At 42.3% G+C, this 16,471-nt stretch overlaps 1 protein-coding gene across 1 annotated transcript in view; it reads left to right on the forward strand.

Moving 5' to 3' along the window:
• The first annotated feature begins 3,617 nt into the window (after positions 1–3,617).
• CRYBG3 (crystallin beta-gamma domain containing 3) overlaps positions 3,618–16,471 on the forward strand; it is a 90,390-nt gene continuing 77,536 nt past the window's right edge. The window contains exon 1 of the mRNA XM_042809649.1: positions 3,618–3,742. Coding sequence (XP_042665583.1) covers positions 3,618–3,742 — 125 coding nt within the window. The remainder of the gene's footprint in view (positions 3,743–16,471) is intronic.

Below are 16,471 nucleotides of genomic sequence, written 5' to 3' on the forward strand. Positions count from 1 at the left end.
TATATGCTGCTGAAACTTTTTATGATCCTGTTTGATTTGAATTGGTAGGGATTACCTGGTAGAGAGCGGTCTGATTTCAGTCCTCAAGAGATTTTCACACTGCTTTCTACAAGATGCTAAAAATTCTTCTTCCCTTTGAAGTATACAATGCGCTTGCTGTGATGGTGGTAAGGACTTACTTTTTTTGGTAGATATTTTAATTTTGAAACCTTTTTGAGTAATGTTTTTAAAAGGCCTTGAGATTAAAAAGTATTCTGCATTGTAAAAGCTAGTAAGATAGGCACAGGGATTGGTGTGTTTCTGACAGTATTTCTCTGTTAGTGGTTCAAGGAAGCCGTGGGGTCCAGGAACTAATTTTTAGAAAGCCGTGAAACACAACTGAAAAAGGCGAATCTGCAAATTGAAAGATGTACTTTTACGTATATGTATGTAAATAGCGTAAGTATTTACAATATCAGTGATGTGATATTTCAAAGTGTGTAGATTTCTTCAGAAAGGTATATATTCAAAAATCTAATAGGGAAGAGACGCTCCAGGAAGAAAAATGCTGAAGAAAGCACAGTGTAGAACTTGCTGGTTCTGTATCTCATGGATTTCCTTTATTCGCATGTAGGACATCTCCTTCTGAAAGCTCTCCTATTCTGTGCTGTTTTCTTTCCTTATATACCATATGTTAGAAGTTGGATGACATTAGATTACCAAAGCACTTATTTTCATCCTCATTGTTCTTGTCAGGCTGATAGTGTATAGCAAGGAAGTGTTACCATAACATAGACCTTGTTAAATGAAATGCTGAATCACTGAGCTCTCGTTAGGGTATAGTTTTTTCCAAAGGTTAGCATCAGTAAGAGCACAAATGAGTTTCATATTCGTATTCACATAAGTGTAGTTGATATGAGTTTCTATCAGAAATATCTGGAAACCCTTCCAAACAAGCTGTGCTAATTAGAAGAAAGTTCTATGTTCTGTTGGAATTAACAGAAAATGACTTTGGTTCTATTCTAGTGGAGTCTGGTTGTGTAAGATTCACTAAAATGCAAGGTTATCAAATCCTTTTTGCTTCATTCCCAGGCATAGTGAAAGTTTACCCTAAAAGAGCTTCTGTAGGTCTTTGTTAATTTTTTGTTTTACCTCTACAATTAATTTTCCATTTTAGTACTGCTGCATAATACATGTAAACTTCACAAAGGATTGTGTGGAGAACAAATAGGAGAAGGCTTCTGAAAAGCTGGTTTAGGAATTTGAATCAGCATGCTAAACTTTGGCCACAAGTGGCACGGTGTGCAAGCGTTCTCCAATATAATAAAGAATACAGCTAGGGCTCTCAGTAACTACTGTTAATACCATGAGCCATTTTCAGCTGTCTTCTGCAGACACCAAGGCGTTTCAGCAATAGCAGCTGCCCATGTGTCACTCTTTCAAACAATTTTCAGCAAATCAAATGGAGGAACAGTGTGTTTGTAGTTAAAGGATCCATATTGCTGGAAGCTGGACAGTGAGTGCATGCTTTACAACAAAAGGTCATAGCTAGATAGGCAGTATAGCCTATAAATCCCTGCTAACATGCTTCATGATAATATTTTTTTCAGGCTAACATCTTTTGAAATTGCAAGGAAATATTACATCCACACCATGTAATGTATTAATTTATTGTGTCACGCTGCATATTAGAAGCCTTGCCATAATATATTATAAACAGAGGGGAAAAAAGTACAGGAGCGCTCATTATTGCAATTTGTCCAACATAGATGTTTTGTAAGAACCTGGAAAATGGGGTTGCCTATTAATAAGAAGTAGCCAAGATAGAATAATTTTTTTTATTTTTTTTTATTTTTTTATTTTTTATTTTTTTGCTATTTAATATGTTGTGCTAAAATGTGCTTGCAGGGAAAATGTATGGCTTGGTGACTTTAAGACTACATCCCTCCCCTAGTTTTCACTTCAGTCTACCAAACAGGTAGAGCCACACAGCCTTGGCTGGGCTGCTGCTTCTCTGCACCCATGTTTCAGCTGTATTTTAGTGGTTCCCTACCTGAGCAATGCAGCATTACCTGCATGTGAGTGCTGCAGAGCAGAAGAGAGCAGTTTCCCTCCACTGACATGGTGTGGGTGCAACTAAGTGCTTTGGCTGCCTCTGAGTGCGTGCAAACCACGTGTCCTGCTGTACTTAACTACATCCTGAGGTGGTTATGAGGATCAATTAATGCTGAAATTATTTGAAGTTACCGGATGCTTTGTAAGTGCTAATTATTGTATTCAGGTTTACTACAGCTAGGGATTAGGTCTGACTTAGGCAAGAGGTGGGGAAGGTGTGAGATGTCTGTGGTGAGGAAGAATCCCAAGTAACAGAGTCACTGGGAGCTGAAGCCTCACTGCATCCTGTTTGTGCAGTTCCATTTAATTGCTTTTAGTAAATTGCCACTCTTTTAGTTCAATTTTGGAGCCTTGATTACTTTTGGTTGTAAAGGGAGTATCTCCTCTTTAAGGTTCCATAGGGAGCCTGTTACATTTTTATGGTTGTGGCCCTGATTGCTGTTTTCCCGAGACTGGGCAGCTGTGTGTAAGTATTCTCAAAATGTGGTGAGTTTTTCTCTATAATTTTCTGTCATTATACATTTCATAGACTTGTACTGGCTTTGGAGCATCCTGGAGAAAATTGTCTGCTCCCTGTCTTGGACGCTGATACAAAAAGCACCGCATGAAAAGGCAGGGAGGCGGTCACAAAGACATGCAGGCTTGTTCATTGGGATGAGGATGAAAGCATGTCTCTGTATTAAAAATTCTGATATCAAGGTCAGTTGGTTTTACAAGTGATTTGCAGACAGTGAGCTGTTAAGGTTCACCACCCTCCTATCTGTAAAATAAGGCTAATATTTCTGTTCATCCCTGGGTTGTTCTAAGGGCAAGGTTGTCCGTAGTGGTAGGAGGAGTTTGATGTTAACTTGAGGAAGGACACAGTCCTCATAGAGGGAGAAAAATCATCTAGACTCCTTCTGGTTGGAAAAGACGCACAAAGTCATCAAGTGTAGCCATTAAATGAAGATGTCAGTGAATAAAAAATCCCTTATTAGGAAGAAATAACTCCCAACAGGCAGGAGAAACACCCTTCCTCCATGTCAGCCACTTTCATGCAGCTGAGGTGGGCATTAACATGGTTGCAGTGCCGTACTCTTTGATTTTAATACAAGTGTGGGGCCTGTGTGATATGTGGCACCCCTCAAGCCGAGTGAAGCTGCTTACCGACTTAGCACGCACAGACACGTGCGGCATCTCAAAGTTAGCACAAGTGAAAGCTGCAAACGGGCTGGAGCCGGTGGCGGCAGCGCGGCAGCAGGCTCGCTCGTTCCTCCCGCAGCTCACGCTCGCACACCAATACCCGCGCAGGACCTTAACGCCCACGGCCCGCTCCTGCCTGTATGCTTGCGGGGGCAGTAACCGGAGCACGGCCACCTCGGGCCGGGCCGGGCCGGGTCGGGCTTGAGGGGTGGCCCCGCCCCTGGGACGGGACGGACCGCCTCCGCCGGGGTGGAGGGAGGCGTGGGCCGCCGCCTGCCGCCGCGGGGACTCGGTGGCGGGCTGCTGCTGGCGGCGATTTGCGTCCCCTCCCCGGTCCGGCGATGTCCGGCGGGGGCAGTCGGCGGCGGGCCGGTCCCTCCTGGCCCAGCGCCTTCTCCCGCTTCTTCGCTAGGAGCCCCCCGCGCCAGGAGGCGGCGGCGCCCGGGCGGCCGGCGGGCGCGCACAGGTAGGGGCCCGCGCGGCACAGCGAGGTCGGTTCCGCCGTCCCCCCTCGGCTCGGGGACGTCGCTACACCGGCGGGCTGAGAGGAGGTGGGGCGGAAGGGAGAGGCGGCGGGCCCGGGAGGGGGGGGCGCGGGGCAGGTGGGGCCCGACCTCCCTGCCGGGAACCGGCCCCGGGGGGAGCGGCTCTTTCTGAAGCCGGGAGGCTGCCGGCACCGCTCCTGGCTGCTCAGTCGGTTGATCGGTTGTGGAGATTTGGGGTTCGGCGTGTTCGTTTGTAACGCAGCGCTACTTTGGGATGGTGTGAGGCGAGCCGGATGCTGGTTGGAGTGGACGCTTAGGCTCTGGGTGTGCGGAGGAGTTTCCGTGGGAGCTCAGCTCAGCGAGCATCAGCGCAGCACTGAGCCCTGCCGGCGGGGTGCCCAGCTCTGGGGGTCAGCCGGCGTGCGGCCCCGTCGGCGGGGACTGGAGGCAGCCGGGCTGGGGGCTCTCTTCCTTCACACAGCTCTCACACCCCTCCGCGTTCTCCCGGGCTGCTCTAAATCAGATGGTAATGAAGTATAAATATTAGTGGGGTGTTTAAGGCTCCATGCAAAATATGTGGTCTCTGGTAACCTGGTTGTTAATAATTTTTTTTTTTTTTTTTTCCTTTTTAATTAAAGAAAGTACTAATAAGATGAAAAATTTATTTAAAATATAGTGCATTTATTACTTTTTGTTTTTTTTTCTTTTTTTTTTTTTTTTTTTTTTTTTTTCTTTCTTTTTTTTTTTTCCTGCTGGCTGGTTTCTACATGTAGATAGGAAAGAACCACACATAAAGTTTCCTTCTGCTTCTTGCGGAGTCTTATTATTGGTCTGAGTGAATGAGCATGTTTTTGTGGTGAGGAGGTGTCAGCTGGCAAGGCCTCATTTCCTCAGGTGTACGACTTATTCATTTTGCTTTTAGCATGTTGGTTTTAATCGTTTTGAGTCATTCTTGGTTCTGCACGTTTGTGCCTACACAGGCAAATAAGCAAACTTTAAACAGGCATCTTGGTGGTTCTTTCTCACCAGTCATGAAAAATTACAGAGTGCATTGTTATGTTACGCTGACTACTGTACGTTCTCTTTTTAGGTGGTCTTGTAAATAGATTGTGAAAGTTTTTAATTTTAGGTTTTTTTTATTGTATCGCAACTGCTCTGTGTTTGACACACCAGCATATTGCTAAAGATCCTCCAGCAGCCTTTCACAAGCACCAATATGTTCATTTCCTGCAAAAAAAAATCAGGAGTGATGCTGTTGAATCATGAGCACCTTCACCACAGAGCAGCATGGCATCACCCCTGGCAGGGTGGTTGAGATGTGGCAGAAAATACAGGCTTGAAAGTGGCTTGGGACATGGAGAGGCAGCAGCGGAGGTGTTGCAGAATCACTAAGGTTAGAAAAGACCACTAAGATCACCCAGTCCAACCACCAGCCTGTTCCCACTGTACCCACTAACAACGTCCCTCAGTGCCACATCCTCACAGTTCTTGAACATCTCTGTGGACAGTGACTGCACCACCTCCCTGGGCAGCTTGTGCCACTGCCTCAGTGCTATTTCAGAGGAGAAATTTTTCCTTGTATCCAACCTGAATCTTACCTGGCACAGCTTGAGGCCATTACCTCTCATCATGCTTCCTCCTCACCAGCTGCGGCTGAGACTAAACAAAAAAGCCCAGTGGTCACCTGAGTGAGGGGAGCAGGGTGATGCCGGTTGGGTGGTTTGTGAGCAAGATATGCTATCTGTGTTGTGTCCTCGTGGTAGACCTGCAGCACGTAACTTGGGGCTGGAGCCAGTTATCTTCATGTAAATCACAGTTTCATTTCCTGCAACGAAGAGCCCTGCCTTTCTCGAGCTGTCCCCATAAGGTCCTGGCCTTCTGCATGACCTCCCCACACAGTGCAATCGGTGCCACAATTCCTCTTGAAGCAAGCAAAATTCCAGCAGCTCAGAGGAGCCCAATTTGGTATGTTGAAGAGCTTTTTTGTTGCGCCAGGCTGCGGGCGGTGCATTCGCCTGGAATGCTGACGCTCTCGTCTTTGGTTTCCACTGACAGCCTTCTCCATAGATTAGCGTAATTGCATACATTAGCAGTGCCAGGCTGAAGTGAGCGGCCCAGGTTGGCTTGGTGTGCTGCTTCCGTGAGCCTTGGGTGCGGAGGAATGGATTGCTGAACAATGGGGGAGCTGGGGCTCCTGTGTGTTTGTTGTTCAGGTGTGGAGGGCAGGAGGCGGATGGGGAATGTGCCTCTTGAGAAGCCTTGTCGGTACATATGCACTGTGGTGATTAATTTCCTGTTGAAACAGTTGGAACGATGCACGTTGGAACTGGATCAAATCAGAATTGTGTAGCATGAAACTTTTCTGTCGAGATACTGTACCTGGTGTTGAGTTTCAGAACAGCTGAACTACCAAGGAGAGGGATCGGGAAGTGAAGCGCAGTGGTGTGCAAGGCCATGTATATCTGCAGTGTATTTGCACTGGCCTCCAGAGAAATGCATCACACTTCATGTACCCTGTGCTGAATATGACTTACTTGTAAATTTTGCAAGTGAGGAGATGAGCCCATCATGTCCAAAAGTCATTCTCCATCTGCTCCTTACCACTGGTCTGCACTGGTTGTTTTCCATTTTTAGCAAGTGTCATGGTGGCACAAGGCAGAGGGCATCTGTTATGGACTCAGTCTGCTTTTACATACAAATTAAATAAATGTGAATTATCCTTCACCTAATGCTTCCCTCTGTCGTTGCTACTTGCTATTCTCAATAATAAAAATAGGTATTTGTAACCACGGTGTCTGTTTTGGGGCAGTCTACATCCCAGTGTTCAGAAAATCCTATTTGATTTTCGTAATTCTAGCAGGAGTCTGATTTATTCAGTTAGTTATTAATACAGGTTTCTTTAGACTGCCTGGATGAAGATATGGCTTTTACAAGACAATCTCTTGCGTATTCTTTCAGGGCAGAATAGCTTCCTTTCTTTGGCAATTGTCCTGTTGAAAGTGAATGTGACCTACTCAGTTACCTTATTAACTGTCTGGAGCTGTGACGTTTCACCAGTTGCTTTAACCCAGAGCTACCACCAAAATTTTGCATATACTTTGCACTTTATATTGTGTAGCAGATTCATTTCGGGTTTATCTTTTTCCCTCTAAGTGCCATTAGTTGGTCAAATAACTACCAGCACAAGTGGGCCTTTGTTGGGCTTGTCCATGTACTTTTTGCTGTGTCGCTGAAGTGTATCAGAAACATCAAACAGGGAAAAACAACCTTTTATTTGGTTTCAGAGGGCCTTTTTCTCCTTTATTTTTTTCTTAGTCGACATTATTGTTCCGTTCATCCATTAGTTTCTAACTAAGAGCTTTCAGAGGTGGAAGAACGTTGTTTATACTGCCTAAGGAGAGATTAGAGAGTCCCTTTCTTCCTCTGGGCTTGCCAGTCATTGTTCCTGTTTATAAAGCGCATGTATTTTTGTAGTGGTTAAAAAAAAAAAAAAAAATTGTATTTGGGAACTACCAGGAATGGATTGAAATGGGAGCAATGCATTTCAAACTTATTCACCCAGCAAGGCTTTGAATGCCCCCTCCCTGGAGGCATTTGAGGCCAGGCTGGATGGGGCTTTGAGCAACCTGGTCTAGTGAGAGGTGGCCCTGCCTATAGCAAGGGGGTGGAATTAGGCGATCTTAAGGGTCCCTTCCAAACTGAATCATTCTATGATTCTGTTTCTTCTAAACTTGCTACCTCCTGGCTGGTTTTGATTCACATGCTGTTGGCATCTTAGAAGAAATCCATTGTTTGCTGGAAAAAAAATCTGTTTTCTCATAAAGACACTCTTCCTTTCAAAAGGCAAAGGGGAATTTTGTAGTTGCTATTACCATTAAATTCCAGCTCATTTATGAACGTGCAGCAGAGGTGATGGTTTGTGGAACCAGCAAGGCAAAGACTCCAGTCATTTAGAAGAACTCAAACTTACCAAAGCAAGAACACATTATGTGAAGTTTCTGTTCACTTATGTTTGACCTTTTTTTCCATTTCTTTTTATTTCCTTGATCTTTCTGTTGTGACTGTTATCTCAGAATGATTCAAAACTGTAGCAAAGATCCTGATTCAGCAGATTACCAAAGTGATTGCCTACACTTATAAATAAGTAAATATTCTGTATCATGCTACAGAGGGGCTCCTCACTTGGTTTAAATTAGGTGTAGAAGTCAATGTCTCGTGGGAGCAAGACCAGAAGGAGCAAGCCCAACAGCTGGCCTTGTGATTGTGAGACATTTCCTAGAGGAAATGTTACTGGAACATTAATAATAATGGTAGCACTCCTTAAAAGAAACAAACCTACTTTTTACATGTTAACAGTGCTGTCTCCTTCCAATTGTGTTTGTAATTATTGTCATATTTTCAGAGTATCTATGAATCATTGGTTTTAGGGCAGTCTCACAGAGGTGAAAACTAATCCATCAGCAGGTGAAGAGAAGACTCACAGGTGGGGAAAAAACAAAACTCAGAAATATAATTGCTGTATTTCTGATTATCAAAACTTCTTACAGAGATGAGAACCCAACCACTTCTGTTTTCTGAAGGTTTTTTGGACTGCGTGCAGTTCAGTGTGTGCTAGTTATACTGTTACGCTTCCAGACAGTAGCAGTGCTACATTGCTTATGTGCCTTTTGAAAGTAATTGTATAATGACTTGTCTATTCTCTATTAACTCAATAATTTTAACCTTAAATAGTTTCTGAATCTGCTTCTGATATTATACCAGGTCTAATATGTCAGCTGCAAGAAACATTTATTTCATAAGCATGCTGAAAACTTGACTGAACCTCTCAAGCTAGCAAAGACAGAGTAGATTCTATATTAATGTTTGTTACTATGCTTGACAGATGCCAGAAGAAAAACCTTAGTGTAATCTGGTATAATCCTACTGCCCAGTGTTGAAGTAGGTCCTACTCAGAAATGTTTTTCTTTCTTTTCTCTACCTTTTGTATGGCTGTTGAATTCCTTCATGTGTAAAACAGATTAAGTTATTCATCAAGGGCGATCGGGGGCCGTCATACTTATTTCACTTAGTTCCAGCCTTTTGAGTTTAAAGGGACTTGTTTGATGTCAAGAAATGGTTTTTGCATTTTTAACATAATTTTTTTCCTAAAATGTGTCATTCAGTACTTTTATAACATCTTTATTTTTCACGGCTTTGTTTGTTGTGGGGGTTTTTTAGTTTGCATTTTGAAAGAGGATTAACAAAATCTCTTCATTTTGTACTGCGCATCCTGTAGCTCGCTTAGTGTATGGGAAGCAGCAATAGTAACACAGGGCATGAAGCTGACCTAGCTTTACTATGCATCAGAGCAAAAGCAGTATGTAAACAAGCAGCATAAATAGGTCTGAGAGGAAAATTTGTTTCAGTTTCAGTAAAAACCTCCTAAATTGCTTAATACTCTCTGTAATCACACCAGTTTCCAAGTGGGATTGTTGAATTGAATATAATATGTTTTATGCTATTCCAGCGCTTATATTGGTTGGTTGATTTTAACGCTGCTTTTGCCTGAGTTCCTCCTTCTTTTGCTTCCCTTTTCTTCATCCTTTACCTTTCTGTGGCTTTTGCGCCTTTCCTTCCCACTTCCTTTATTTGTTTTAAATAGTTGCTTCGCTTTGCTTTCATGTTCTGATCTCAAACTCACTGGCTTGTTTTTAAAATTTCCATTTATTTTAATGGCTCCTCCCTACGTGCGTGGCTTACATGTAAGCACAAAAGTAGGAGCCAGGAACTTCACATTTAAATTTCTGTGCAAACACTCCCTCTCTCTTCAAGACAAGCCCTGACAGCCTTGTCAGAAATTGCAGTAAAGCTTTGTCACTGCTGCTACCATTTGGTTTCCGTGACCAGTGTTAGCCTTGGGAACCTTGCTGAGAAGTTGGCTACAATTTATCTTTTTGAAGCTTGTCCAAAAGAGTTGCGTTCTGTTTTGTGGAGGGTGAGGAGAGAGAAAATAGTTCTGTGGTTGTTGCTGTTTTCTGTTAAAATACTAGCATCTTTATTTTCTCTTACAATGCTGCTGTATTTTGACTGACATTTGATGCAGATGTTTGTATGAATCTTCATTGCTTTCTCCCCAAGCTGGAGATGCATCTTCTTGCCACTGGACTTTTCGTTAATGTTTTCCTTTCAATTCATTTAACAGATATTATTCAACACACACGTCAAAACTTTGACTCTTAAAATTCTATAAACGCTTTTTGCAGGTCAGGTTTGAACAGTTCTCTGGGCTTCACAGGACATGGGTGATTACACAGGTGTAATTTTTAGGATCTGGAACAAGGTGTTGGCATTTCAGTTATGCTTTTATGTCTATTCTGTTTGGTTGGATTAAAGGGGAAGGATTGAAAAGTTGATTTATCAAGTCTTCCAGGTGAGCTGCGAAGTTAGTAAATGTGATGTTGATCCTGACATCGCTGGAGGATGGGAACTGTCAAACATTTTGTTGATGGGATTGTTTCTTTAGTTGATAAACTGCTGAAGTAGTAACTTCAGACTCTTTAAGGCATCTGGCCTGTTACTGATGCTCCAATTAAAGCATTTACAAATGTAATGGTGGCAGAACAAGCTAAGGGATATGAAGAACTGGATGTGGAAAATAATTTTCTATGTCTTTTACGTGAAAAAGTTTAAGTATTTTTGAATCAATCATTGTAACGTCTCTACAAGCAGTTTGAAATAAGAGGAGATTGTAGCTTGGGAAGCTTACAGGTGAGTAGAGTGTATTTTTATGGGCATTTCCATATAGGTAGCAATGTTGCAGAAGCAAATGAAGTTGCATTGAAGTGGATAGCAGTCACTGAACAGGAGCTGCCAAAGCAAAATGATGGCTTAGATAGGAAAAGTGATTCTCAGAAGTATAAATGATAAACTATATGTATTCTGTGGCTGAACTTTAGTTACTAGTGTAGTGAGTCTGGTTAAAGTGTCCATGTTTTATTACGAGAAGGGTGCCAACAAACTGGAAATGGCTCTGAAAAGAGGTCCCGAACAGCTTGATGTCTGGAAAAGCCGCCTCACAGAATAAATTTGAGTAGCTCAATAGCATTTAGTTTGTCTAAGAGTAGGTTTTGAAATGATAGGATTACGGATTTAGGCATGGCTTTGCCTCGAGGTACATAACTGCAAGTGAAATTAGAGTTGTGTGCTTCTCATCACAGCAGACCTGTGAGTTGAGGAAGGTATATGTAGGTTGATCCCATAGAGGAGAGATGAAACTTGACAAGTTTGGACTGGCAAGCCTAAGTTTTAGTAGTGACTTCGTGGATTTAGTAGTAGTAGTAAACATGGAAAGGTGTTATGTACAAATACTGTAGATTTTTCCATTGTTCACTGTTTCTGTTTCTTTTTTTTTTTTTTTTTTTTTTTTTTTTAATTAAAACTTGGCGTCTTTCAGGAAGATGTTGCAGGTATAACGCAGGTGTGCGTAGGTAAGATTTTGTGATCTAGATTATTTGGGAGGCCAGCTTCAGTAATCATAATGGTCTGCATGGCAAGTAGGGCAACTGATGTATATATAGAAAATATTACTCAAAGGTCTGAATTTTTAGCAGTCTTCTTAATAATTGCCACTTAGAAGCTGGAACAAAGATGAAACCAGTTCTGGTTAACCTATAGCTTTTTGCAGATGTACTGTAAAAGTTTCATAACTGCTACTGGTCTGTTCATGTGGTTTGAGAACCCTGTGCTGTGCTGAAATTTCACGATGACTTTGGTCTTGTGCATCTATATTTGATAGTATTACTTGACTGGCAGTGTTCTTATTCACATTCTTCAGGGAGGCTCACTCACAGCTTTGGTTTAAGGTACTGGGTGATCATATTTGTCAACCTGTGTGTTCTGTAGGTTCTTTCAGAAGGTTACCATTGAACGTGTTGCTATCTTAGCTTTACTTATGTAACTAAGTAAAACTGGAAAGAACTGATGACGTTAAGACCAAATGCAGTGCAGCTTTACAAAGAGGAGTGCTTGTTTTTTTTCAGAAAGGGATAAAAGGCAGGGGTCAGAAACTAGAGTCATGTTCCAAAATGCTGAAATAAAGGTTAGAAAGGAAAGACAAAAATTACATTAGCCTACGTGATGACTGTACCTGAGGATGAATTGTATCAACAATACCAAAACAAAGACTCATCATCTTGAGGAAAATGTTAAAGAATGCCTGGAAGGATGTATCACAAGCAATATCATTAAACGTGGAGATGTCAACCTTAGTTAATTAGTGCTGTACCAATAAGTCCAAATGTAGCAGCTTAGGGTTGCTTGGTATCCTACAAGGCCTTTCAGGTTAGGAGTTCTAATACAGTGATGAGTCCTCTCATGGAATGGCTACTGTTCTTGTGCTGATGCGAAAAGGAGCCCAGCTAAAAATGGGCAGTATTAACTTAATGCAGTGTCAAGGAGGGTTTGGCTGTGTGGGGAATCATTTGTTCCTGGAGAGAGGCAAAATGGTAGTGCTCTCGCCTCTCTGGCAACATCTTTTTATATCTTGGCTTCATAAGAAGTAAATTCTGCACCCACTGTGTTGGAAGTGACTTCTGTTTGTAGAGTTGGAGTATTCCCTGGTGGGAGCAAGAGGCAAAGACAGCATCTATAAGTATTGTCATGATATTGTTTGAGTTGAGCGTTATCCAGCTGTCCCAGTTTCCTTTAGGGGTTGCCCGTTAATTTCCTCATTCTCAAACAGGAATCCGTAGCAGGTACCTTGTAAAAGGAAGGTAAAATGCCACAGTAGTTAGCTTCAGTTTAATAAGCTTTGCATCTGGTCAGTCTTATCACAGCGCACACGCTTGTGCTTCATCGCACTTTCATACTGCCTGTAGCTTTTTTTATCTGACACAGCATGTTCACAATCTGCTGTGTGCATAATATGGGTGAGGTTAGCTAATAGAGGAAGAGAGGGTGGGCTTTTAATTTGCAAGTTCCCTGGGATTGTTGTGAAGAACAAAGCTGGAGGAAGCAGACTCCTGGTGCTGCGCAGAGGTGCTGCGAGGGCCTTTTGAACATGTAATTGTTTATAATTGTCTTGTTCTGTTTTTAGAGACAGTTGGAAAATATTTCACAAACCACGTACTTAAATTTGCTCCCTTCAGCTCTTTCTTTTTTGACTCCTAGCCCTCTTATGTGTTAACTGGATTTGAATACTTGTCTACTTTTCTGTGTTTTGTGTGAGCAACTTTACCATGTATGTACCAGGATATAAACATTTTTCTTACCTATAAAAGTCTGTGACCTTTCCTATGTAAGTGTTATGATTAAAAACTTGGACCAAAATCTGCTTCTGATTCAGACGCCACCTGTCCTGGTATTACAGAAAGGTCAGAACAGATTTGCAACAGCAGATGAACAAAAAGCATTAGAAAATCACACAAAGAGAAGTTTGTGCAAAACGTACAGAATGGGATCTATTTTAACTTGTATTTAATCTCAAATATTTAGAGAAGTGCCACTGATCAGGACGCATTCTGGCAAGATAGTTGGGAAAAGCAGCAAGACAGTCAGAGGAAGAAATCCCTCAGCCTTCACTGAAGATTAACCCATCTGTGTCAGATGCACCAACAAATGATGGGCAAAACCATGTCAGGCAGAAATAGCATAGGAGGGCAGTAGATTACTTGAGAAGTAGCCAAAAATCTTAGATTCTAATCTTAACAGTATCTTTATTACTCAAGACAATTATTTCTATGCCTTCTTTTAATTATTGTTTATAAACCGAAAGTAGTAACTGCCTGTATGTAAAAAAAGCAGTTGCAACCATCTGTGAGTGACAGCCTGTATAGGTAGGAAGTCCATGAAAGCACCATGGAGGAACAGAGATGCTTTCTTTGGTTTCGGGATCACACTGTGCTCCTTCACATCCCAAAAGTCAGTACGAAGTAGACCCCAGACTTGTGCAAGGAGTCCAGGCAGATGTGAAGGCTGTTAAAGCAGTGGGTGTCAGCGGGGAGAGCGGTGTCCTGAGCTGGCTTCACCACCTGTGAGGAAGTTGTGACCTTCTTGTCACAAGATCCCTTTATAGGAAGGGCAGGAGAACCTCTGTGGGGCTGGAAAACAAGTTACAAGGCTGTTTGGTTTTAAGAGCTTCTAGGCCTAATTCTTGGCAAACTTAAATCTATGGTCTCTCTTAGTGTGCTGTCACACTGGCTGTATAATAACAGCACTTTGGGAAGTGTAGGATTGTAGACCTGTGAGATTCATCTTCTTTGGCTGAGAAGTGGAAATGCTGCAGCTCTGAGAGCTGGCTGGCTGATTTAGCAAAGTGATGTGGGTAGCTAACCTCAAACCTAACTTCCAAGCTGCTGAACAAGGAGTACTATGCTTGCTACCTGGTGTGGCCAAGCACTCCAAAAAAGCACTGCCTCAGAGAAGTTTGAGGCAACCATGAAACCTTACGGAGGTGAACTGTTAATGCAGATGCAAACCAAATGTGCATAGGGTGAGCCTGTCCATACAGTCAGTCTGTAGTTTTCAGTTCTTAGCAAAGGCTTAACAATTCAGTGATATAATATCACATAGTTAATAAGTTAACATTTATAACAATTTTAAATATCAGAGATTGTCCTATAAAATAAAAGTATAAACCACTCTAGAATACAGTTCTTGGAAGTATTACATCTTGCAACTAATGGTAGCCTTGCATGAGTATACTGAAGAAATTGGAAGAATGGATCATTTTTAGCATAAAGTTTGTCTTACTTATTTACCAATAAATATTAAATGATAGCATCCACAATTACAAGTGTGTTCACTGCATCTCTGAGTTTAAACTCGTATGAGCAGCACTGGCTTGTGTTGCAGTGTGAGAATATATATGGCATAATTACTCTAGCTTCACTGGGAGGGACTTAAGCATGGAAGCATGGAGTTTTGAATGGGCCCATAAACTTTGCTGTAGGAGTATTCTTGCCTCTTATTCCAAAAACTCAAGAGGCTTTTTTTTGTTGTTTTTCTCCCAGCAAAGTGAGCTTTTGTGCTGTAAACACCATTCATTTGGTACAAGTCACTTTGTTTCAGTGGAAGATCCACTCACAGCAGGACAGACAGCAGAGCACAAGTCTTATGGGGAGCAGCTGAGGGAGCTGGGATTGTTTGGTCTGGAGAAAGGAGGCTCAGGGAACACCTTATCTCTCTACAGCTGCTGAAAGGAGGCTGTGATGAGGTGTGGGTTGGCCTCTTCTCTCAGGTAACAGCAAAAGGATGAGAGGGAGTGGTTTCAGGTTGGATATTAAGAAAAATTTCTTCTCAGAAAGAGTGGTGAGGCAGTGGCACAGGCTGCCCAGGGAGGCAGTGGAGTCGCTGTCCCTGGAGGTGTTCAAGAGCTGTGTGATGTGGCACTGAAGGACATGGTTAATGGGCATGGTGGGGATGGGTCAGCAGTTGGACTAGGTCTTTTCCAACCTTAATGATACTACAAAAACTGAGCCTTACCTGTGAACACAAGGTGACCAGAAGTAGCCCTACCTGTGATGTGAGCTTCAGGAGCATGTGCTGCTGGCACCTGCCTGCTATGCAGTAGAATCACTGGCTGAGCTTCCAGGTGTGGAAACTTTTGCTTCTCCCTCATGTTTATCTAAGACCGTGGTGCTGCTGGAGTCCTGCTGAGCTGGGTTGGGGGTGGGAAAGGGTAGCTGAGGTTGAGGAAGAAGGTGTGGAAACTTCTGAAGCTTGCTCTGCTGACAAAGTCAACATGGGGGAACTACACCCTAAGGCAAAAGATTCAGGAATGCAGAAACGCTAGAATATCAGCCATGAAGGGGTGCTTGGAATTACTTCCAAGTTTATGTTTTTTTAATACTGGAAAGGAAAGTCTTAATTTTTTTTTATTAGTTGATTTTAAGATGCTTATGTGCTGAACTGTATTCTTTCAGTTTTTATGTGTCCTTTGGATATTCATAGAAAGCAGTGTGAGCCTGGCCAGTGAGGAGAAGGTAGTATGGGGATGTATTTCAGATACAAAACAAAAAGTAGGAAAATGCTGAAAGGATTAGGGGGGGAAAAAAAAAATCAGAACATGAAGGAAGAATATGAGCAAAGCAAAGTGCTAAAAGAACTAGATATAAATGATCTCTGTTGGTAAAACTTAACAGAAATGATGATCTGAAGTTTTTTTCTGCAGTGCAGTTCCATAGATAGTGATATCCTGAAGGCAAGAAGAGTGCCTAGTGGAAATCAGACTTGTTCTTCTGCTTGTAGTATGGAGAACTTCTGCACTGAGTGAGGCGTATTGGCATCAGGAAAAGCTGTGCAGATCCAAGAAGATTTTTTAATTCTCTTTTAAAGGGTGGTGGGAGAAAATAGGTTACATATGTAATTTGTACTTTGGAGCATTTTTCTAGTGTGCCAGGCTGCTCAGAAGTGTTGGAGATATCTCCTTCACAAAATAGATAAACAGCGCAAGAAATTAATAGAAGAGAATAGTAATTTATTTGCTCTGTGTTATAAGGAGGCAAATAAAGACAGAACTTTCTGTGTGCTCTCCCTGAAAAAGTATCTTAGTGTTTTGGAATGCGTTACGAAAGATTACCGGAGGTGCTCTGGAAGTACATGGCTCTATAATGAAGAGGATCTATAAAAGACAGGAAAGGGCTTTTCTTTTCTGTTTTGAAGCAGATCAGAAAGATCTTAACCTTAGCAGTGAGAGCATTCTGTTCTCATTTTGGCTCAGGGAAGCTTGACCC

Source organism: Centrocercus urophasianus, unplaced genomic scaffold (genome assembly GCF_019232065.1).
Source record: "Centrocercus urophasianus isolate 14NV4802_14NV808 unplaced genomic scaffold, USGS_Curo_1.0 seq_12, whole genome shotgun sequence".
Lineage (NCBI taxonomy): Eukaryota > Metazoa > Chordata > Aves > Galliformes > Phasianidae > Centrocercus > Centrocercus urophasianus.